This window comes from Mustela lutreola, chromosome X (genome assembly GCF_030435805.1).
Source record: "Mustela lutreola isolate mMusLut2 chromosome X, mMusLut2.pri, whole genome shotgun sequence".
Taxonomy (NCBI): Eukaryota; Metazoa; Chordata; class Mammalia; order Carnivora; family Mustelidae; genus Mustela; species Mustela lutreola.
This window is the reverse complement of record NC_081308.1, coordinates 17,128,138-17,153,403: the sequence shown is the minus strand read 5'-3', so window position 1 is coordinate 17,153,403 and position 25,266 is coordinate 17,128,138. Positions and strand designations below refer to the sequence as shown.

Genomic DNA, 25,266 nt, shown 5'->3' with positions numbered 1-25,266 from the left:
TATTAGATGACACATTCACGAGTATTTGATTGATTGTTACGCCTCATAACATATATTTGACATGTATTCTCTTGCATATATATAAAGTATTACATAAACTTTAAAATATAATGCATGGAAGAAAACAGAAGTCTGAGAAATATCATCCTGCCACTTGCCATGTAAAAGAATTGAGCAAGTATAGTACACCATACCTCCAGTTCTTCTGTTATTGCTGATGGTGATACTGTCTACATCTTTAAAAATGTTTGGCAGGATGCTCATATATAATATAATATAGTCTAGGTTTTCAAAAAAATAAAGCTATGAAAACAATCTATTTCAGCATTCATTTTCATATAATATATGCAAATTTTTAAGTTTTTTTCATAAGTCAGGCCAGTGTCAGAAAGCTGGAAGGATATTGTGATTATGTCCCAGTGTTCTAAATGGTGCTCTCCTAAAGTCTTAGCATGCTATAATCTTATCACTCTTATTTACATTTTCATCCTGAGCTTTCAGAAAATTTACAGCTACCAATAAATATTTTATATCAAGAATGAGGATGTATCCGTGTGTGTTTATATTTATGTCAGTTATAAAACTGTATTCTAGGTCTTTTAAAAAGATACAGGCATACAAATATAATATAATCTCAGTTTTGTAAATTCTATATATTTTTAGTTTTACATTTGTCTTTAGAATAAAAGTCCTCAAGTTATCTGGGTATTATGCCTATTAGTTTTAGATCTAATTTCTGATTCACTACGTAAGGACTATATAGAGAAATTTTAAAAAATACTGGTTTTGCAGGGCGCCTGGGAGGCTCAGTGGGTTAAAGCCTCTTCCTTCGGCTCAGGTCATGGTACCAGGGTCCTGGGATTGAGCCTTGTGTCAGCGGGGAGCCTGTTTCCTCCTCTCTCTGCCCGCCTCTCTGCCTACTTATGATCTCTGTCTGTCAAATAAATAAATAAAATCTTTAAAAAAATACTGGTTTTGCTACTTCATGATCAAGTAAAACAGCTGAAGAAAACAAAGGATTAAGTATAATTACATTGAACTAAATATACTGTTTGTTTAAATACAAAGTAAAGAAACCAGAATCACCTTTAATGTTTCCATCAACAAGTATGCTAAGTAATACAATCCGTAATGTTTAAAATTTACATATAAAACTTGTCCTGGTTTTCTGTCTGAAATGCCCCAGTTACAATCTCAAGAGCCCCAGTCTAATTTTCAGGTCACCTAGAATGTCTGATTCAGGAAGGTTTAAACACTAACCCTAATATAGCAAAAATAGTATTTAAAGTTCTGTCTGAGATGAATGAGAAGTTATCCTGGCTGGGCTTTTATAGGTTTTAATACTGACTACATGAACCATATAATACATACCATACCTACCCCAGTATAATTTATATCCCAACTTTAAAACTTCACATAGATTATAGATTTACTACTTGAATCTTAATATCCCTTTTACAACACACACTATGTAGGACTGAGTATTAGACACAGGCATTGTACTTTTCTATGTTTTGAGTTCTCCATTTTCAATTCTAGGTATTGTGAATATGTGGATGGGATGGCAAGTCCACAGGTGACCAAAATTCACTCCTGTATTACATCAAAATATCTTCCAAAATATGAAGCACAGTCATCAGTTTGCATTAAAATCCAAAGAGCATTCCTAAATTAAATCAAAGTCCTTTTAAAAAAAAAAGCACTCAGGGGCACCTGGGTGGCTCAGTGGGTTAAGCCTCTGCCTTCAGCTCAGGTCATGATCCCAGGGTCCTGGGATCGAGCTCCACATCAGGCTCTCTGCTCAGCAGGAAGCCTGCTTCCTCCCTCTCTCTCTGCCTGCTTCTCTGCCTACCTGTGATCTCTGTCTGTTAAAAATAAATAAATAAAATCTTAAAAAAAAAAGCACTCATTCTAGAAATAGGTCTTTCTTCACTGGTACGCAATACTGAAAGTTATCAGAGCATCACTCCTTCTAATTTTTACAAAGTAAAAACTACCTAAGTTCAGTTTCCAAGGGCTTTTTTGCTATATAAGATAATTAAAATGGCCATTTATTAAGCTCCCACTGAATGCCAGATTATGGGCTAGATCAATTTTCATTACTCACAACAACCCTATCATAATCCAATGAGATATGACCCATTTTTACAAATAAAACAAAATGTATCAGAAATGTGAAGCAATTTGTTAAAGTTCATACATGGTATCGAAAAGAAGAGCTAAGATAATGAACTCAGCTATACTTTATATCAAAGCTCACTACACTATTTTGCCATAAAATAGAAGACTAAATGATATAAAAAGTCAACCAAGGGGTGCCTGGGTGGCTTGGTTGGTTAAGTGTCCAACTCTTGATCTCAGCCCAGGTCTTGATCTCAGCATTATGAGTTCAAGACTTGTGTTGAGCTCCATACTGGGTGAGTATTTTTCTTAAAAACATAAGTAAGTAAATAAAATAAACTGAAATAAAATAAAATAAAAATGTCAATCAAGAAGGTAAAGCAGGTATTGTTCATACAGATAAAGTATAATGAAGCAAAATATAATAGCTATTGTCAGAAAATTTATAGGCCAAATTTCCTTCCATAAATTTTTAATAAAATTTATTTATTATTTTTAAAGATTTTATAGGGAGATAATGAGAGAGAGCATGAGTGAGGAAGAGAGGGAGAAGTGGGCTCCCGATGAGCAGGGAGCCCATTGTGGGGCTCGATCCCTGGACCCTGGGATCATGATCTGAGCCGAAGGCAGATGCTTCACCAACTAAGCCACCCAGGCACCCCAATCTTTAATGAAATTTTAAAAATCACTTCTAGCCTATTTATTTTTACAAAATTATGCAATCTTTATTATTTTTATTTTTTTTAAAGATTTTATTTATTTATTTGTCAGAGAGAGAGGGAGAGAGAGCGAGCACAGGCAGACCGAATGGCAGGCAGAGGCAGAGGGAGAAGCAGGCTCCCCAATGAGCAAGGAGCCCAATGTGGGACTCGATCCCAGGACGATGGGATCATGACCCGAGTCGAAGGCAGCCGCTCAACCAACTGAGCCACCCAGGCATCCCGCAATCTTTATTTTTAATTTTTATGTTTTATAGTATTCACAAATATATGTTCTAAGAATTTAAACCACAAATACCAATTCAATAAGTCCTAAAAAAGCTCTTCTTTTCTCTTAAGTATTTATCTTGAGTAAATAACAACTGGTTTAAAATAGATTAGATTCAGGTAGGAATACATTTTAAAAAGGGCAATACACTTAATATGTTCATTTATATTTTTATTTTAAAATGCATATTTAGAAAATACTTTGTAAATAATTTACTTTCTCTGATTTGTATTTAAAATAGTGTAAAGGTAGAAAAGAGATTAGAAAACATACAGACTGAGTTGTCCATCAGAAATAAATACTTTAAATATTGATGTTTGAAGAACATTTTTTCCATTTTCTTGAATAAAGATTGAAAAATAAAATAACACCGGTCAGATTGGCTATTATCAAGAAGACAAAAAGTAACAAGTGTTGGTAAGGATAGGAAGAAAAGGGAACACTCCTTCACTTTTGGTGGGAATGTAAATTGGTGTCACCACTATGGAAAACACTGGAGGTTCCTCAAAAAATTATAAAAAGAATTACCATATGACCTAGCAATTCCACTTCTGGGTATTTATCCAAAGAAAATGGTAATACCAATTCAAAGAGATACATGTTCATTGCATCATTATTTACAATAGCTAAGATAAGGAAGCAAACTAAGTGTCTATCCCCAGAGGAGTAGATAAAGATGTTGTGTATATATATACAATGGAGTACTACTCGGCCATAAAAAAGAATGAACTTTTGTTGTGTGCAACAAGATGGATTGACCTGGGGGCATTATGCTAAGTGAAATAAGTCAGGGAGAGAAAGACAAATTCTGTATGATTTCTCTTACATGTGGAATCTAAAAAAGCAACAAGCAAACAAACAAAACAAAACAGAAACAGACTCATAGACAGAAGAAACAAACTGCTGGTTACCAGAGGGCAAAGTCAGGAAGACAAGCAAAATAAGTAAATGGGATTAAGAGGTACAAACTTGCAGTTATTAAAAAAAAGTAATTCATGGGGATATAATTTACAGCATAGGAAATATAGTCAATAATACTGTAATAACTTTGAATGGTGACAGATAGCAACTAGACTTATTGTGAAATTCATCATGTATAGAAATACCAAATCACTATGTTGTATACTTGAAACTAATATGATATTTTATGTCATTTATGTCAGTCATCTAAATCAATTTTAAAAATAATAAAAATAACAAGTTTAGAAAATAAAAGAAATAAAATATATCTGATGAGTAAATGTACAATAAAATGGAACAAATGAATTGTAGAAAAGTCATACTCACAATTTAAATACAGATATTTATTGTAGGAAAGCTCAAAGCAATAGCACAGCTTTTTCTGGTGCTTAGGTTGGGATGTCTGTAAATATTTTTTATAGTTTATTATATTTTAAAAGATTAATGAATATTGCCACTTTATAAACTTTTTTTTAAAAAAACAAGTCTTAAAGAATACAAAAAAGCTAATTCAAAAAGATATATGTAACCCTATGTTTATTTCAGCATTGTTTACAATAGCCAAAATATAGAAGCAGACCAATGGTCCATCGATAGACGAATGGATAAACACACATACAATGCAATATTACTTAGCCATAAATATGGCTGAAGTTTTTTCATTTGCAACAACATGGATAAATCTAGAGGGTATAATGCTAAGTAAAATAAGTCAGTCAGAGAAAGACAAATACCACATTATTTCACTGATACATGGAATTTAAGAAAACAAAATGAACACACAAAAAAGGATACAAATAGACACTTAAACAGAGAACAAACTGGTGGTTACTAGGGGAAGATGGTTGGGGGGAATGGGTAAAATAGGTGATGGGCAGTAAGAGTATAGTTAGCATGAAGAACACTGAGTAACATATAGAATTGTTGGATTATCATATTGTACATCTGAAAATAATGTAACACTATATATTAATTACACTGGAATTTTTAATAAGTCCTAATATGAATGATGCAGTAAATTAAAAAAAAATGGCATAAAACTAAATATGAAAGAAAATAAGCCAAATGATGACAAGCATTTTCTTTGAGTGGAAGGATTATAAGCATTTTTTTTTCTTTTCAAAACTTCAAATTTTTCCATAAAGCATATATTACTTCTGTAATTTTTAAAGATATAGAAAAAAACCATACTACAAGATGTACTATATATAAACCTTTATATTAATGGCATAAAACATCAATGGAATGAATGCAAGCAAAGATCATAAGAACTCAACATCTAAATGAAATTTCAGTTCTTGATGATGATTCAGTTAAGATTTTTTGAACAGTACATGCTATTTCTTTAAACTTTTAAGGATGGAGAAGGAAAGTGTTGACTGAGCAGTAGGTAACAATTACACACTTAAAATAGGACCTTTTTAAGAAAGGTTTCTAGAATTTCCTTCTTTTTTGCATTTGCATTCACGAGTTAATTTAAACAATCTCATGTGAAAGACTACTGATTTTTCTATTTTTTACCCAACGTTCATCTAGGAATGGTAATCTAGTATATGTGCTGCCGAAGCGAGCACTAGGAATGGTAATCTAAAGTAATGTTTCAAACACTATTCAAAAAGCCAGTGATATCCAAGGACTGAGAAAATGAATCTAAAAAGGTTGAAACTGAGGGTTGCTGGGGGGAGGGGGTTTGGGAGAAAGGGGTGGTATTATGGACATTGGGGAGGGTATGTGTTTTGGTGAGTGCTGTGAAGTGTGTAAACCTGGTGATTCACAGACCTGTACCCCTGGGGATAAAAATATATGTTATAAAAAATAAAAAATTATATATAAAAAAAAATGAGCAAGCCCATAAGAAAACAGCAAGACATTTTAATATACACAATTTAGAGGAGACATTTCAGGTAAAAGTAAATTACCAGAACCTGGTATACAACATTTCAAAATCTGATCAACAGTGTTTCACAACCTGTTGAAATTTTTCTCTCAGCATGTGATCAGATTTCACTGTAGATGCAGCTAAAGAAAACGAACACCAAATGCAGAAAAAAGAAATCTGTATATTCACTATTTAAAACAAAGTTGTTATTCTAATTCCTTTTATCAAGTCTCTATTTCTCACCCATTCTATAAATAGTACTTTCCTTTTGTTTTTGTTTTCACATTTTTTTTTTAAAGATTTTATTTATTTATTTGTAAGAGAGAGAGAGTGAGAGCGAGCACAGGCAGACAGAGTGGAAGGCAGAGTCAGAGGGAGAAGCAGGCTCCCTGCGGAGCAAGGAGCCCGATGTGGGACTCGATCCCAGGACGCTGGGATCATGACCTGAGCCGAAGGCAGCTGCTTAACCAACTGAGCCACCCAGGCGTCCCTTGTTTTCACATTTGTGAACCATTTTTAGTCTAATTGGAGTCTCACAACAGAATTACTTCTGTTTATAGATGGCACAAGCAAATGCACACTGGTTTGTCATAGAGCAATAGGGCTAAGCCTCAAGTCTCCCAGTATTCACGATCTCTACCGTTGGTCCTTTGCTTCAAGTATTCTGAATTCCACCAAAACTTATAATAATTTTTGATAGAGCTGCTACCTGTTAGGAAAGGCATCATAGAAATTATTTCAATACTGACAAGAAGTAAATGGGTGCTGGGGCACCTGGGTGGCTCAGTCAGTTAAGAACCTGCCTTTGGCTCAGGTCATGATCCTGGGGTCCTGGGATTGAGTCCTGTGCCTTGGGGACTGCTCAGTGGGGAGTCTCTCTGCCTCCCCGTACCCTTGTGACTTGCACTTGGCCTCTCTCTTTCACCCACTCTCTTTCTCTCTCAAATAAATAAGTAAGTAAGTGCATGGTACCTGTCTCATTTTCCTGATTCTGTTTCTGACAGTGCTCTAAATGAAGCTTCGGTTCTCTGAGAATTCTTTCCATTTACGATTTTAAAACTAGTTTCCCCTTTTGCTCAAATGTGTTATTACAACCAACCTTATGTGGAAAGGAAAGTGTTGAGGGAGGGTTCTTTTTAAAAGGCTTTAAATATAATTATCTAAACTCATCACAACTATAAATAATTAAAACAAATATAGTAGATTAAATCAATTCCTCCAAACAGAGCTTGTTAAAGAAATTTATAGTCTCTTTCTCCTCTAATGTTAGCACCACTTTAAATATAGGTAGCCAATATCAAGAGGCATTTTCCACTTACTTCATAGTACCACCCCTTTGTGTTAAGAAGGGGAAAAAAGCTATTTGTGACAGTTTATTTTTAGATATTGATCATCTCCTCTTGCTGCAAAGGGAATAAAAATAATTAAAGTTGAGTGAAAAATAATTTGAAGTACAGCATATTTCAAAGCGTAACTATCATCATAACTGTTCAGATGAGATTTCTTGAAAGCCTGGTAATAAATGCATGCCCTAGATATTTTTTTTAAATCTACACTTTGCTTATTCCGATTGGCCTCTTTTACTGGTAGCTTAAGTTTAATTCCTGTCTTCTGATACTGCGTACAATTCCAAATGAATGCAGTGATTAGTGTGTATACAATGGCTGAATGAGATCATTAGATGGACACTGACTGTAAACTGTACCATTTATTTTAAAATATAGTAAGTAGGGGCACCTGGGGGGCTCAGTCATTAAGTGTCTGCCTTTGGCTCAGGCTATGATGCCAGTGTGCTCAGACTGCCCAACGTTAGGCTCCCTGCTCAGTGGGAATGCTGCATCTCTCTCTCTCTCCAACTCCCCCCACTTGTGTTCCCTCTTTCACTCTCTTTCTCTTTGTCAAATAAATAAACAAATAAAAATCTAAAAGAATACAGTAAGTAATTGTCTATGCTGTGCTCTTTTATCAAAGTATTACTTTAATATATATAGCATTCATTTTTTTCTGACAGCTCAAATTCATTTTAGAAAATAAAGAAAATAGAGGGTATGGAGAGGGTGGTTGCATTATGGACATTCGGGAGGGTCTGTGCTATGGTGAGTGCTGTGAAGTGTGTAAACCTGGCGATTCACACACCTGTACCTCTGGGGCTAATAATACATTACATGTTAATAAAGATAATTAAAACAAAAGAAAATACAAAAAGTAAAAGAAAGTAATCTAAATGAAAATCCCTCATAATTTCATTATCAGGAAACAACACCTACATTTTAAAAAGATTTTATTTATTTATTTATTTGAGAGAGAGAGAGAGACAGAGACAAAGATAACAACAGAGAGCACCAGTGGGGAGGAGAGGGAGAATCACACTTCTGTTGAGCAGGAAGCCGGATGTGGGCTTGATTCCAGGACCCTAGGATAATGATCTGAGGGTGAGGCAGACGCTTAGCCAATTGAACCACCCAGGTACCCCAATAAACTCCTATTTTATTTCATTATTTTATCCATCAACATCATTCCTATTGTTACGATAGGTAGTAACAGACAAGAGCCCAGAAAAGCCCAGTACCAAAGATATGACATTATGTAACAATAGAAAAATAAGAGATTATTTAAGAGATGATTTATAAACACTAATATATCATGCTTATAATTAGTTTTCCTTTAAAAGACATGTCCTGTTAGTATTCTATATTTACATTGTGTTTCAGAAGTTTTGTTCACTTTCATTCTAGCATTAGAAAGTGGTTATGAGGATCTACTCTCTTATTTTAACTCATGAATAAACTAAGATGTAAAGTGATGGCTATCTCTGGATATCTCTGGGGTTCTTTATATAACTAGCAGAGATAGAACTAAAGTAGATGAAATAAAATGAGTAACACTTCAAGCATTTAATTCCAACTTTTTCTTGGAAGAGAACAAATGAGCATGTGCTAGCCATAGGGGACAAATGGGTCTCAGGTCAATTTATTTTAACAAGGATGTAATTGGCACCTACTATATATGAAAATGAACAAGACAACATTCTTGTCTTCAAGGAGTTCATAATCTAACGGAAGTGAGACAATTAATATTCATAGCAGACTATAACTGCTATAGGTGAGATATGAAATGCTATGTAAAGTAAGATCAAGGGATTTCTACATTTGCCCACACAACAAAGAATTATAGCTAATAAGTCAACAAAGAAGGCAAAATATAGTAACAAAAAGTAATTAATAAAAAGGTACACAGAAAAAAACAAAGAACAAAGAACAGATAGGAAACATAGAAGACAAACAGCGAGGTAGTATATTTGATCCCAACCGAATAAATAGTAACATTAAATATAAATGGTCTAAGTAGGAAGAAGGTACAAAGAGTTGTGGGAAATAGTAACAGTTTCATGAATAAGGCACTTCCTAGAGGCTTTAAAGAATAGAACATAATTCTACCAGGCTGAGATAAGAAAATATATGGAGCATGTCCTAAGGAGACCCCGCACCCTAGAAAGATGAGACCACAAAATCTATTTTACACAATAACTCATCTACATGAACTGGACTATGATTAAAATATATGGGAGTATTGGAAGATAAAACTGAAATTATGGTAGGACCCTACTTGGAACCCCCATGAATTCCAAAGAAAAGAGTTTCTAATCAATTTGGAAATCAGAAGAAAATTGCTAAAAATAACAAAATTAAAGCTGGGCTTTGGGATGACCATATGACAACGATACATTCTATACTTATAAGTAATTTAAATCAAGATGTCATGAAAATATGTTTTGTTAAGGGAAATTAGTATCTTAACATTTCCTTTAAGGTACAACAGAATAGGGGCACCTGAATGGCTCAGTCAGTTAAGCGTCTGCCTTTGGCTCAGGTCATGGTCCCAAGGTCTTGGGATCAAGTCCTGAGTCTGGGTCCTTGATCTGTGGGGAGTCTGCCCCTGTGCTCGCTCTCTCTCTCTCAAATAAATAAATAAAATCTTTTTTAAAAAGGTACAACAGAGAAGACCCAGTTAAAATAGATGATTTAAGATATCTAGTCAGGTGCATGTTGGGATGGCAAAGCAAGAGCCAAAACCAGCTAGGTACAGAGGTTTTTGTTCAGAAGCATCTTAAAGGTGACACATGGAACAGGACATGTCATGGGAAAATGAGAGCGAGTTAGAAGGAACTGTGACATATATTACAAGCTGCTGAACTTCAAAAAATAGAAACAGGTAGTGTTAGAGCAACATGACCTATGAAGGGCAAGGCATCTTCTTTAGAACAGAGTGTACAGTGGGTGGAGAGTACAGAAGGTCCTACATCTGAGCGTATTTGGAGTATTTCAATTAGCTGGAGTATTTTCAGTAATTCTGTATGTGGTAAAGTCAGAATATACACACAGTTCAACTTGTGGAAACATCTCTCTCTACTCTACCTAATGTTTCCTGACCTATAAAGAGAACGACTTAAACCCATTAATGCCTTGAAGCAGATTCCTAAGGAGAATGTCAGGCCACACAGTGCAAGCTGTTAGAGGTCCTGCTGAGAGCATAAACAGCCTCTGAGGGCGGTATCAGAACGGCAGATGTTTACTGTGAAGTAGTTGTCTATAGCAGATATTCATACATTCTGGACACAAAAGCTGAACCACTTGTCACCTGGATAGTAGATTCTTAAAATAGCAGGCTGGGTAGGAGTTGGTTGGTCATATCTGACATAAAAAACACTTTCAGCACTGGACAATCTCTCTACAAAAGATCTTAATTCACTGAAAATAATTTCAGACCTTCTTCTCAATGAAACATTTGAAGGTAAGAAAAGGTATGCTCTGGAACCTGTAAGTCCTAAACAGAGAAAACTCTCCATTTATGATCTCACTCTATACTTAACTAAAGCTAATTTTTTTTTCAAGATCACTTTGTTGATCCCCTTTTGATATGGGAAAACATTCTGTATTAATCAAGCGAAAATGAATACACCTGAGTACTCTTTGTCAAGAAAACAACATAATTGTCATTTAGATTTTCACTCTCAGTTTATAAAGCAACAGAGAATCATCCAATTACTCAAAAGCAAACTTTAAATAGGGTATTCAGGTCCAGATGTTTGGAGGAGAGGAAAGAACTGAAAAACACCACTTTCTGTCATAATTATGCTTGGAAATGAAGTTATCTTGCAAGCTGATATCAGATGGATTACATTCTCATAGAACTGACAATAAATAGGAGTTGCTCATGTATAAAAAGTTAAAAAATATATATTTTTAATCCTCACACTTAATTCTACCTTCTATCAATTGTTTTCGGTCTCATGTATAAATAAAAAGCTTATAAAACAAATAAAATACAGTTATCACAGATCTGGATATGGGGCACTTAGTAATTCTTGTTTTATTAGGATTGCTTAATACAGATCGCTACTGAGCACATACCTATATTAAAAGGCTATGCAAGATTATCATACAAATACTGTGTAATATATATCCCTAAATCAGAGAGAATTTCTAATAATCTGTTATCCATACCTCAAATCTTTGGTTTAGTTTAATGCCTTTAAAAGAAACAGTGTTGTAGAAAATACATTTTTAAGAAGTGTCATTGATAATAAACAACTATAAGAAAAATAACCCATAGATTATATTAATGCTTTTACTCCTGGGCCCTAGGACAGTGTAGGAAAACCAGAATCACCTGAAAAACTAGCAAACATGCAGATTCCTGGGAACTTCCCACAGTACATTTCGGATGTATGCCAAGTATCTGAATTTCTAACAGGTTTTCATGTGGTGATAATGCTGCTCATCTGTAGACCCCCCTGGCCCAGCACTGCCCTAGAACACCATCAGCTAAAGATGGCCTATGGGCCAAATTCACCCTGTAGCATTTTTTTTTTCAAAACATGTTTTACAGACACTTAACCACCCCCATCCATTCATGCATTGTCTCTGGCTCCTTTTGGTCTACAACAGAGTTGAGTAGTTGCAACACACCCTGATAGCCTGCACTACACAACCTATAAAACCTTAAATCCTCAGTATCTGATTCTTTTAGAAAAAAAGTTTGTTGACCCTTGTCCTAAAATGTCACTCTTCTCCCCATTATCCAGTTGGGATTTTTGAAATTCAAAACTTAAATTTACTGCTATCAAATATAAAGACATGCAGTGAGACTGTTAATATATCTCAAAGCTCATAAAAACATTCACAATCTCCACGCATGTCTCTGAGTAACCACGAGTTGCTTTCTCACTGCCATGATAGAATCCTGATGAATGTCCGATGTGCTCCACAATTAAAATTCATGAACTTACTCTTCTTCCTATAATTATCCCTGGTAATAAAGGACAAGGAGTAGAAGAATAAATCATCAGCGTCCCCAGTAATCTTCTGTATTATCTTATTTTCTCGTCTGCTTTCTTTCTGCATCAGTGGATAGGTTAACAAATGCTGGGCCCTGAGAACACAGTGGCAACAGGCTACCACAGGGGCTTAAGCAGCATGGTAACAGTGGGCTTCAGACTTCACAGATGTGTTTTATTATTAACTTTAATTAAATATTGTAAAATATGTACTAGTCAATTTACCACCTTAATGTTTCTTTATACCTTGTCCTAGGCTTGATTCAAACACTTATTTTAGCTGCAGCACTCCTGAAGGCATTTGATTTGGGGATCCCTGGGTTGGATAATATTTAAAGTAAAAAACCAGGACATGTAAATAGATCACTGTTAAAAGCTGTTATGTATATTTTCTCATATGTGCAATATATAAGTGAAACTAATAGTTGTAGTAATAAAGAACAGTGCCTTAGAGCAAAAGTTTTAGACTGTTATCTAAATGGGGCAATTTCATTTTGTGAAGGGAAGTACAACCCTTTCCACTAAAACGTGAGACTACCAGACCTACAACCTAACAGTGATTTCTCTAGAGGTTCACTTTACTTTTTTACATCTGCTAAATAAAAAGCTTGCTTCTTGGGCTACATGAATAGTTTCTCAAATCATATATGTTTATTTAGAACCATTTGTCTTAGAGTAAGAAACTCCCAAACCAGTATCTTATAAACTATTGGTAAAAAGGAATACTTTGCATTGTTAGAGTATGAAATAGATAATAAATTAACAGAAAGAAATGTTATCAGCTAATACCTGTTGCACTATTGTTGTCAGTTCCAAGCAGAGCTGTATGACATTATTCCTTGTAACTGAGTAGTCTGTGACAGCAGCAAATGGTGACCTATAAAGGGAAAAGGAAAATTGTGATTAATAGGAACAGATTTTGGGGCACCTGTGTGGCTCAATCATTAAGTGTCTGCCTTTGGCTCAGGTCATGATCCCAGGGGGCATCGAGCCCCGCATCAGGCTCCCTGCTTGGTGGGAATCCTGCTCCTACCTCTCCCATTCCCCCTGCTTGTGTTCCCTCTCTCACTGTGTCTCTCTGTCAAATAAATAAATAAATTCTTTAAAAAAAAATAGGAACAGGTTTTGAAAGTCCCCAAATGCAGCAGCCTTAAGTCAAGCTCTTGAATGATAGGAAATGAGTTGTTCTAAAGTTCACATAGCGACAAAAACGATTCGGATTTTAGAAAAAAATTTTATTACATATTTTAGATAAAAATTCAGAAATTTTATTTTTAAAAATTATTTTATTTATTTTTAATTCAGAAATAAGAAGAGAAGTAAATTCAAGAAACATAATGCTTACTTTTCTTTTTTTTTCTCTAAAAATTTATTTATTTATTTTAGAGAAAGAGAGAGTATGTGGCAAGGAGGGGCAGAGGGACAGAGAGAATCTCAAGCAGACTGACTCAGGGCTTGATCTCACAACCCAGAGATCCTGACCTAAGCAGAAACCAAGACTTGGAAGCATAACTGACTGCACCACCCAGGCACTCCAAGAAACATAATGTTTGCTTTTCATCTAATTTCTTTTTTTAGTTTGTAATATTTATTGGTTCTTTGGTACCTATAAGTTCTCTTCACTACACCTAAAATAAAACAAATGAAGGAGTACTTTAAGCAAAGACAGTATTTTTTTATTTTCAAGTGAAGATTCTGAATACAGTATCTTCTTGAAACATTCATGATTCAGAGCTAGTAATGAGAGCCAACACTTATTGAGGACTTATTATGTGCCAGGTACTCTTCTAAATGCTTTACATGTAATAAATTATTTTCACAAAGCTTCTATGTAGTAGGCATCACTATTATTCCCATTAAACATATGAGAACACTGAGATACAAAAAGGTTAAGTGGCAGCTAGTAAGTGGGAGGAGCTGGTATTCAAACCAAGGAAGTCTGAACCCACACTCTACAGAGTTAAACACTAATATACATACTGCCTCTATGAACTTACTTTCTAAGTTTTATCTTGTACTAAACAATTATTAATGTCAGTTCACATCCTTTTTTCAAATAATGTGGTAAACAAATAATAAATATATTCCATATAAGGTTTATATTTACAAGGTTGTCAGAGACAAATAGCAGCAGTCTTTCTTACCAAGTGTTTTGCCACCAAAAGAATTCATAGTGACTTTCCATTACTTCTTATCCACTCTCACCTGTGAATGCCATTCAGGTTTTGTTTTTTTTTTTAATTTCTTTTCAGCATAACAGTATTCATTGTTTTTGCACCACACCCAGTGCTCCATTCAATACATGCCCTCCATAATACCCACCACCAGGCTCCCCCGACCTCCCACCCCCAGCCCCTTCAAAACCCTCAGGTTGTTTTTCAGAGTCCATAGACTCTCTCACGGTTCACCTCCCCTTCTAATTTCCCTCAACTATGTTGGTGGGAATGCAAATTGGTGCAGCCACTTTGGAGAACAGTGTGGAGATTCCTCAAGAAATTAAAAATAGAGCTTCCCTATGACCCTGCAGTTGCACTACTGGGTATTTACCCCAAAGATACAGATGTAGTGAAAAGAAGGGCCCATCAGGTTTTTTAAGGCCAAATCTTATAGGATTTGGGGGGCTCAGTTTAATGAAAAGAAAATAAAATCACTAATATAAAAGAAGGCATGGAGGTGAAAATTCAGTGAAATTATTGTATCCTTAGTGCTTTAGACCTCCTTCTATTTGATATCTCTTCAGGTAATTTACTAAGAATGCATATGGAACTGCTTCTGGGTAATAAATAATTTGTTTCTTCTAGCAAACTCTACAACTCAAGCAACTCCCACTTTCACATAGGTCTCTTAGATATCCTTTATTGGTTACATTTTTTAAACCTATTTTTCACTTACATATTTCTGATGTTGGCCATTCTGTTAGCTATATAATTTGAACTCCCCCCAAATATTTCTTCTTTTTTTAAAAAAGTTTTTATTTTAATCACCTGTTGTTCACCATGACCAGTGCACTTTTTAATCCCCATTAACTATTTCACCCATCCCCCGAACCATCTCTCCTCTGGTAAGCATCAGTTTAGTTTGTTCTCTAGAGTTAAGAGTCTGTTCCTTGCTTTGTCACTTTTCTTTCCCCTTTGCTCATTTTTTTTTTCTTGAATTCCACACGAGTGAAATCATATGGAATTTGTTTTTGTCTGACTTATTTTACTTAGCATCACATCCTCTAGGTCCATTTGTGTTGTTGAAAATGGCAAAATTTCCTTCTTATTATGGCTGGATAATATTCCCACTTCTCCTTTATCCATTCATGTATCCATGGACACTTCAGTTGCTTCCATATTTTAGTTATTGTAAATAATGCTGCAATAAACATAGGGGTGCCTCTATCTTTTTGAACTAGTGTTTTTGTATTCTTTGGGTAAATACCCAGTAGTGGAATTACTGGATACTATGGTAATTGTACTTTTAATTTTTTGAGGAATCTCGATCCCATTTTCTACAGTGCAGTGGCCACACCAGTTTGCATTCCCAACAGTGCCTGAGTGCTCCTTGTTCTCCTCATCCTCACCAATACCTGTTTTTTCTTGTGTTGTTGATCTTAGCCATTGTGACAGGTATGATGTGATATCTCATTGTAGTTTCAATTTGCATTTCTCTGATGATCAGTGATGTTGAGCATCTTTTCATGTGTCTTTTGGCCATCTGGATGTCTTCTTTGGAAAAATCTCTCTTCATGTCTTCTGACCATTTTTAAATTAGATTATTTGTTTTCTGAGTGTTGAGTTTTACGTTCTTTATATATTTTGGATACTAACCCATTATCAGATACATCATTTGCAAACATCTTCTCCCATTCCATAAGTTGCCTTTTAGTTTTATTGTTTCCTTCCCTGTGCAGAAGCTTTTTGTTTTGATGCAGTCTCAGTAGTTTATTTTTGCTTCTCTCCCTTACCTCAGTCGACATATTTAGAAAGAAGTTGCTATGGTCAATGTCAGAGAAATAACCGCCTATATTCTTTTCTAGGATTTTTATGGTTTCAGGTCTCATATTTAGGTCTTTAATCCCACCAAGGTGTTTTATCTATATTTATCTTATTTATTACCTATATCTAATAGTTATCTGTATTTCCTGAGTGGGTTTCTAATTGGTACTGATACTGAACAGCCTCATGTGCATATTTCCTATCCATATATATATAGTCTTCAGTGAAATGGCTCCACACACCCTTTGTTCATTTGCTTTTGGATTTTTAGTATTCCTACTGTTGAATTTAGAGAGTTCCTAACACATTTTGTATGTAAATTATTTGTTGAATAGGTGACCTGTAATATTTCTTCTCAGTCTAAGGCTTTTCTTTCCATCCTCGTAACAGGATCCTTAGCATACCAGGTTTTTAATTTTAATGAGGTCAAACTTAATAATTTTTTCTGGATTATACCTTTAGTCCTATATCTCAGAAAATCTTCATCTGATCATAAGTCATATTTTCTTATTAAAGTTTTATAGTTTTATGTTTTACCTTTAGATCTGTGGTCCAATTTTGAGTCAATTTTTACATAAGGTGTAAGGTCTGGGTCGAGTTTCACTTTTTCCCCTATGCCTATCCAACTGCTCCAAAAACCATTTGTGAAAGGCTATCCATTCTCCACTGTCAAAAATCAGCTAACCAGACCTATAAAGGAACAGTCTGGACTCTCTCGGAGTCTATCCAGTCACCAACAACAGTTTTGATTACTATAGTTGTATAATAATTCAAATTGAGTAATATCTTTTTCAAAACTGATATACAACTCCAGTTTTTTTCTTTTTAGTATAAACTTAGAATTATACAGTCTGTGGCTATACAAAAATCCTGCTGGAATTTTCATATGAATTTCATTATACCTGTAGAGAGACTTGAGAATGGATATTTTTACTGAGTCTTCCAATCCATGAACACAGTATACAGCATGCATCTCCATTTATTTATATCTTATTTGATATCCTATATCAGTGTTTTATAGTTTTCACATACTGATCCTGTAGATATTTTGCTAAATTTATGTGTAGGCAACTCACTACTTTTGAAGCAACTGTAAATTGTACCATGTTTTTAATTTTGGTTTCTAGTTATTCATGGTTAGTATACAGAAATCTAATTAATTTTTGTGTGTGGATTGTGTATCCTACAACCTTGCTATTTACTTATTAGTTCTAACAGCTGTTTTGTAGATAGGTTGGAATCTTCTATCCAAGGATATATATAATCTGCAAATAGGGGAGGTTTTATTTTTTCATTCTAATCTCTAGGCCTTTTGTTTCCTTTTTTTGCCTAATGCCCTGGATATGACATCCAATAGGTTATTAAATTGGAGGGATGAGAGCAGACAGTATTACCCTATTCCCACTCTTAAGAGGAAAGCATTCAGTTTCATAACACAAGTGTTAAGTTTAGCTGTTGCATTTTATATATGCTTTATATCAAGTTCAGGTATTACTAGTCTGTTCTTACCTTGCTGAGAATTTTTCTAAAGGATGGGTATAGGATTCTACCAAATGCTCTTTTTTACATTAACTGTTATGATCATATGATTTTCATTCTTTAACCCATTGATATGGTAGATTACACTGATTTATTTTTGAGTGTTAAGGCAGCATTGCATACCTGGGATAACTCCTACTTAGTCATGGTGTATAATTATATTTATATATGGTTGGATTGGGTCTACCAATGTTTTGTGGAGGATTTTAACATGTAAGTTAACAAGTTAACATGTAAGTTCATAAGATACCAGTCCACAGTTTTCTTTTTTTGTACAGTTTTCATCGAGTATTGGGATCAGGATCGTGATCATCTCATAAAATGAGATGGGAAGAATTACCTACTCATCTATCTTCTGGAACAGTGTATGAATTGGTATTATTTCCTCTTTAAACATATAGTAGAATTCACCAAGGAAATCATTTGGGCCTGGACCTTTTATACCCCCCAAAAAATGTTTCTAAGTACAATTCAAATTATTTAATACTCAAAGGATTATTGATAATATTTCATCTTAAGTAAATTTTGGTTTGTGTTTTTCAAGGAACTGAAATTGGTCAATTTCGTCTAAGCTGTAAAATTTATATATGAAGGCCTATTTGTAGTATTCCTTCATGATCCTTTTATTTTGATCAACTTTTCCACTGTGTTTGTTTTCAGTTTCAATGATTTTTAATCCTTTGTCATTATTACCCTGTTTTGCTTGCTTTAGTTTTATTTTGCTCTTATTTTTCTATTTTCTTTTATTATAAGAATACTTATCACAAGATTTACCCTCTACAAAACCTTAAGTGTACAAGATGGTATCATTAACTACAGGTACAATATTAACTACGGGTTAACTACAGGTACAATATTTTATATGAGACTCTAGAAATGTTCATCTTGCTTAACTGAAAATTTATACACATTGATCAGCTATTATTTTCCCACTTTCTTAAAATGGAAGCTTAGCTGATTGATGAGATTTTTTTTCTGATATAAGCATTCACTACTATAAATTTTTTTTTATCACTGTGTGCCACAAAGTTATTATTTGTTCTCTTCTCATTTTGTTTAATATATTTTTTTACTTCCCTTGAGACTTCCTCTTTTATCATGTACTACTTGGAAATGTGTTGTTTGATTTCTAGTTTGATTCCATTATGGTTAGAAATATACTTTAACTGGATTTTAATTCTTTTTTTAAAAATTTTATTCATTTATTTAACAGACAGAGATCACAAGTAGGCAGAGAGGCAGGCAGAGAGAGAGGAAGGGAAGCAGGCTCCCTGAGGCACAGAGAGCCTGATGTGGAGCTCGATCCCAGGACCCTGGGATCATGACCCGAGCTGAAGGCAGAGGCTTTAACCCACTGAGCCACCCAGGCTCCCCTGGATTTTAATTCTTTCAAATGTGTCAAAGTGCGCTTTATGATGCAGATGTGGTCTATCCTGGTGAATGTTCCAACGGGCACTTAAAAAGAATTTGTGGAGCACCTGGGTGGCTCAGTGGGTTAAGCCGCTGCCTTCGGCTCAGGTCATGATCTCGGGGTCCCGGGATCGAGTCCCGCATCAGGCTCTCTGCTCAGCAGAGAGCCTGCTTCCTCCTCTCTCTCTCTCTGCCTGCCTCTCTGCCTACTTGTGATTTCTCTCTGTCAAATAAATAAATAAAATATAAAAAAAAAAAGAATTTGTATTCTGCTCCTGTTGGATGAAGTACTCTAAAAATGTCAATTATATAATGTCTTTGTGCTGGCATTCAGTTCTTCTAATCCTTACTGAATTTATGTCTGATAGTTTTATCAATATCAAGAGAGTGGATATGAAATACCCAATTATAACTGTGGATTTGTCCTTTTCTTCTTGTTCCATCAGTTTTTATTTCCAAGCTCTGAAGTTTGGTGCATACATCTTATCAGTGATTTCTGTGTCCTCTCTTTTGAAATGTCTATATGCTCATCTACTACATTTTGGTATTTTTAAAATACAAAGGTAAGGGTGCCTGTGTGGCTCAGTGGATTAAAGTGCTGCCTTCAGCTCAGGTCATGGTCTCAGAGTCCTGGGATCGAGCCCCGCATCAGGCTCTCTGCTTGGCAGGGAGCCTGCTTCCCCCTCTCCCTCTGCCTGACTCTCTGCCTACTTGTGATCTCCCTCTCTCTGTCAAATAAATAAATAAAATATTAAAAAAAATACAAAGGTAATATTCACATAGTACATATTAACATTCTGTTTCTCATATGTTTGTTGCAAGTATTTATTTTTCCCAGTTGGTCATCTGTCTTATACTTTGTCACATTTTTCAGGTTTTTGTAGTGAAAGTCAACTGGGATGTTCATTCGTATTTTATTCAATATTTTTAAGTACTTAAGTCTTTCTACATCTAGCAATCATTTTTTGTCTGTATTTTCTCATGGGTTTATTTTCCACTTAAATAAGTGACATACTTAAAATTAGGGTTCAGGCTTTATTAGGCATCCCAATACTATTTATTAAATGACCCTTTTTTTCTCCAGTAGTTTTTTTTAAAGATTATATATATATATATATATATATTTTTTTTTTTTTCAATGGAGAGAGAGCGAGAGCAGGAACACAAATGGGGGAGTGAGAGAGAGAGAAGCAGGCTTCCTGCCAAGCAGGGAGCCTGATGTGGGGCTCTATCCCAGGACCCTGGGATCATGATCGGAGCCAAAGGCAGACGATCAATGACTGAGCCATTCCGGTGCCCCTCTCCAGTGGTTTTAATGTATTGTTAAATAATTCTATATACCATAGCCTATTTTAGGCTGTCTTTTACTAATCTACATTCCAAAAATTCAGTATATTTTTCACTATAATTTACTAAAACAGAGACATTATAAATTCAAATAAAGTTAATTGGGAAAATACATAACTAATTAATCTACATTCTCAGTTAAAAAAAATTAACTTCTTTGTGAGTAATCAGCTTTAAAAAATTTATTCTTATGGAAGTTGTCTGAAACTGGACAATAGAGATGTTGCATAGGTGTATCTGAATCTACTAAAACTCATTAAACTGTACACCTAAAATGGGTGAATTTGATGGAATTTAAATTAGGCCTCAATAAAACCATTTTTTAAAAAGATGTAAAATATAAACATTACTAAGACAAAATCATTTTTTAAAAAACTAACTAAAGGCCATTTTTGTTTCACTGAAGCATAAAAATTGGTATTTTAATTAAGAATTCAACATGCTTCTGGCATGAGTAGAAATAGTTTAGGTTCTTAAGTTTGAAAAGGTCAAAGTCTGTTAATAAAATCTAGAAACTTCATTCAAAAGTGATAAGATGAAATACAGCATGATTTGTCTCATAAATTTGATCTTCAAAATATATAAAAGGAAAAACCTATTTGATGACCCAATGCCTGTAGCAAACTGAATTCTAAGGCATGTTTTCCACTTTCTTGACCACTCATATTTCAAGTAAGACAAGTTTCTAGCTGAAGATTAAATGTCAAGAAAACTAGGGGAAAAACTCTAAGCATATACCAAAGAAAACACTAATATCCTCTTGTAGGGAATTCCCCTGAAGTTTTTATTTTAAAGGCAAATCATGTATAACTATACTAAAGAGCCATTCTTATCCTGAAGATGTTAATGTTTGGTATGATTATTTTGGCTATACACATATGTAAATAAATGAAGACTGACAGGTTCCAATCTTTATGAGTTACCGAAGGTAATTACTCAATCATGCCTTAATGATCACCTAGATAGAGAAACAAAGCTCTGTAGAGTACATGAGCACAATCAGTTCATACACAAAACAAAAAAAAAAGAAAGGGAAATTTATTTTTTAGTCTGAAGAAAAGAAAAAAAAAGCCCAAGTTAGAGCTCAGGCTACTTACAAAAACTAACACAGTGACTCCAAGTAAAGGATATTAAATTCATGGCAGGAAAGCTTTCTGATGCCAGAAAGTTAAAAAAAAAAATCCTTGGCTCATCAATAAACAGCCATACAGGAACTATCCTATTTAGATCTTAAAAGTTGGGGTAAATCAGAGGGGGAGACAAACCATGAGAGACTGAATTTTGAGAAACAAGCTGAGGGTTTTGAAGGGGAGGAAGGTAGAGGGTTGGGTGAGCCTGGTGGTGGGTACTAAGGAGGGCACATATTGCATGGGGCACTGGGTGTGGTGCCAATGAATCTTGGAACAATGAATCTTGGAACACTGAAAAAATAAAATTAAAAATGTTAAGCAACTGTTCTTCTTAAATCACCATATGGATAATACAATGCTTATAACTCTTTCAAGTGTAAAGGTTTATGACCCTGTAAGAAAGTATTCTTTGTACGTTCTTTTCCAACAAAAGTAGTTCACTTATGGAAAAGTTATTAGTGGTTCAGAAATGCTAAACAAATTAGAAGCCAAGAAGGAAAACTAAAATGCTAAGAAGTTAATAAGGATATCTGGACTGCCTCACTATTTCTCAGGTTGGCACTGCTGAGCCTGAGCTCAGTCCATGAACAATGGCAGTTTTAACATTAGTGCTTATCTCTGGAATAAAAGGTGCCAAGTGAGGGCACCTGGATGGTTCAGTTGGTTAAGTGTGTATCTTCAGCTCAGGTCATGATCCCAGAATCCTGGGATCAAGTCCTGCATCGGGCTCCCTGCTTGGCAGGAAGCTTGCTTCTCCCTCTTCCACTCCCCTTCCTTCTGTTCCCTCTCTTGCTGCAGTCTCTCTGTCAAATGAATAAAATAACATCTTTTTTTTTTTTCTTAAAAAAAAAAAGAGGTGCCAAGTGAGAGCAATGAGCATGCGAGAGGAAAGAAGGCCAAGCAACAGCGGGCTACAGTATCTGGTAGTGTTTGAGGTAATTTGGTTTTTGTAATTTTTTTCCTAGTATACAATTAGCTTTTGTCCTATAGTTTTCCATTATGGAAGAAGAAATCAGTTCAACCATTTCTGTTTTTTTAGATAGGGCAAAAGATTTCAAAGAAAATATTTTTGCCTTGTCACTCTACTCTTGTGCCTTAAACATTCAAAGGTTTTCAATGACATAAAAAGATAATATCTCCTTAATATCTTCAAAATAGAATGGTCTTGAAAGGTAGTTTACAAACAATTAGAATTAGGTGTGAATGCTAAAAAATAGAGTAAATAATGAACTTTCGCTATAATTAACAAGATAAACCTTTTCTACAAATAATACTTACAAACACTGTTAATGATGTTACTGTATAATGTGATACATACAGTTATCTCTAACCCTCTAAGTATAGATTGACTTGGCAAAGCCCTATAAAACTGCAAGAAAGATGAGGTGTGAAGAGCAGCAGGATGTAGGTTAAAAATAGACAAGTAAACCATGCATTGAAAATAAACAGTAAAGCTACCAAATGTGATTAATCTCTGAAGCTCTTCCTCAGGGCAAGTCTGCTGCTTCATTCAAGTAAATATTTAAAATGGAAGGGATAAACAGCAATTTTGTTATGCTTAGATTTTATATGATTTAAGAAATGTAGAGAGCTTTTTTTAAAATGTTCAGTTAGCCAACATATAGTACAACATTAGCTTTTAATGTCGTTTTCAGTGATTCATTAGTTGTGTATAATACCCAGTGCTCAACACAACACATGCCTTCCTTAATACCCATCACCTTGTTACCCCATCCCCCTGCCCACTTCCACTCTGAGGCCCTCAGTTTGTTTCCTGGAGTCTATAGTCTCTCATGGTTAGTCTCCCTCTCTGATTTCTTCCCCTTCAGTTTTCCCTCCCTTCCCCTATGATCCTCTGTGCTACTCCTTATGTTCCACATATGAGTGAAATCATATGATAAATTGTCAAATGCCCCTCAACAGATGACTGGTTTTTGAAAATTAATTTTATTTGGATGAAAGCTCCACTGAAATTGAAGGTTTTGTAAATTGTAAACATTTCCCCCCTAACTTTTAAGTCTTAAAACTTCAAAAGGTTTTTAATTTTTTTGAGAGAGATAAAGAGCATGTGTGTGGGAGCAGGGGTGGGGGCAAAGGGAGAGAGGGAAAGAGAATCTTAATTAGGCCTCATGCCCAGAGCAGAGCACAATGTGGGACTCAGTCTCACAACCCTGAGATAATCACCAGGGTTGAAATCAAGAGTCAGATGCTTAACCAACTGAGCCATCCAGGAGTCCCAAAAGGTTTCAATGATATTAAAAGATATCTCACTGAAGCCTTCAAAGTAGAATGTGAACTAAATTTTCTATAAATTAAAATTCTATATAGTGATTTTTCAGTATCTAGGCCAAAATCAGAAGTGACAGTCTTGTTTAGCACTTGAAGAGAAGTACCAAAATGAAAATAAATGTTTATATATGTTCCATTCCTAAGAATAACTTCCTCAAAATTTTTAAGAATTAGTCAACATTGGAAAGGAGATGTAGCATGATAAAAGAACATGACAAATGTTCTTACAAGAAGGGCTTTGGTATAAAACAAAAATAGATTCAAATTTTAATTTTCTTGGTAGAAGAATGACTTTAGGCAAGTTACTTACTGTTTCATATGTAAAATGGGAAAAATGACATCTGCTTTATGAGAATTCAGTGAGTTGATATATATGAAGCATCTAGTTCAGTATCTACAACTAAATTCAAGGTTTTCATCTATTCTTTCTCTTCCTCTTTCCCCTTTCAAGTGAGATAAAATAAAAATTGCAATAAACACATATCATATTGCCATGCATGCAAGTTCTTCCCAAAATGCAGTACAAAATTTAATGCCAAAAGATTTATCACTGTTTCTTTAAATTAAAATAAATCTACACCAACAAATTAAAATATTAAGATTTTTTTGTCAATCTCATTTCTATGGAAATTTTTATAATTAAGTACCTAAGTTCTAAGCTCTTCAAAAGCAAACAAAAATAAACAAGACAGGACATATTCTTACCTTTTATAAAGAAAGCATAAAGAGCTTAGTTTTGTTCTAGAACTTAAAATTATTAACTAAATTTATTTAGAGAAGAGGTAGGGAGTTAAATAATGATTCTACAAGTAACTAGCAAATGTTGTTAGTGTTCATCCTTTGATATTATTTAGAAGGAAGTAAGTTCAATATATTCCTCATATGCCTTTGGTGAACAAGGTCAATGAATTATAGAATAGTAGTGCTTAGAAGAGAACTTCAAATTCTGCAAGATTTATATCCTATTTTAAAAAGAAAATAAAAACAAAAGTTAAGGTTCAAGATTACTCAGAACTAGAGGCAGAGCTGAAATTCAACCCTTTCTCGCCTTTTGCTCCTTTGCACTACTTCATAATGTCTTTTGGCCAGAATTCACAATCATGGTCATGGGGAACACTGTTCTTTTGGCTATTCTAACAATGATTAATGCATTTTGTTTTCTGTGTAGCTTATAAGACACAGTGAAACAAGAGGACATATGAAGTGTTGTCTTGTGTTCTTGTTGCTACCCAGAAAACTTTTTTTTCTTTGAAAGGAATAAAAATATAACTTAAATACAGACCCACT

The 25,266-nt window shown here is 34.6% G+C and overlaps 1 protein-coding gene across 5 annotated transcripts in view; it reads right to left on the bottom strand.

Annotated features, from left to right (window-relative positions):
* Positions 1-25,266, bottom strand: part of CNKSR2 (connector enhancer of kinase suppressor of Ras 2) — a 288,218-nt gene that overhangs the window by 183,246 nt on the left and 79,706 nt on the right. For all 5 annotated transcript variants that reach the window (XM_059157335.1, XM_059157332.1, XM_059157333.1 and 2 more), the window contains exon 4: positions 13,074-13,161. In XM_059157335.1, the coding sequence (XP_059013318.1) occupies positions 13,074-13,161 (88 nt within the window). The remainder of the gene's footprint in view (positions 1-13,073; positions 13,162-25,266) is intronic.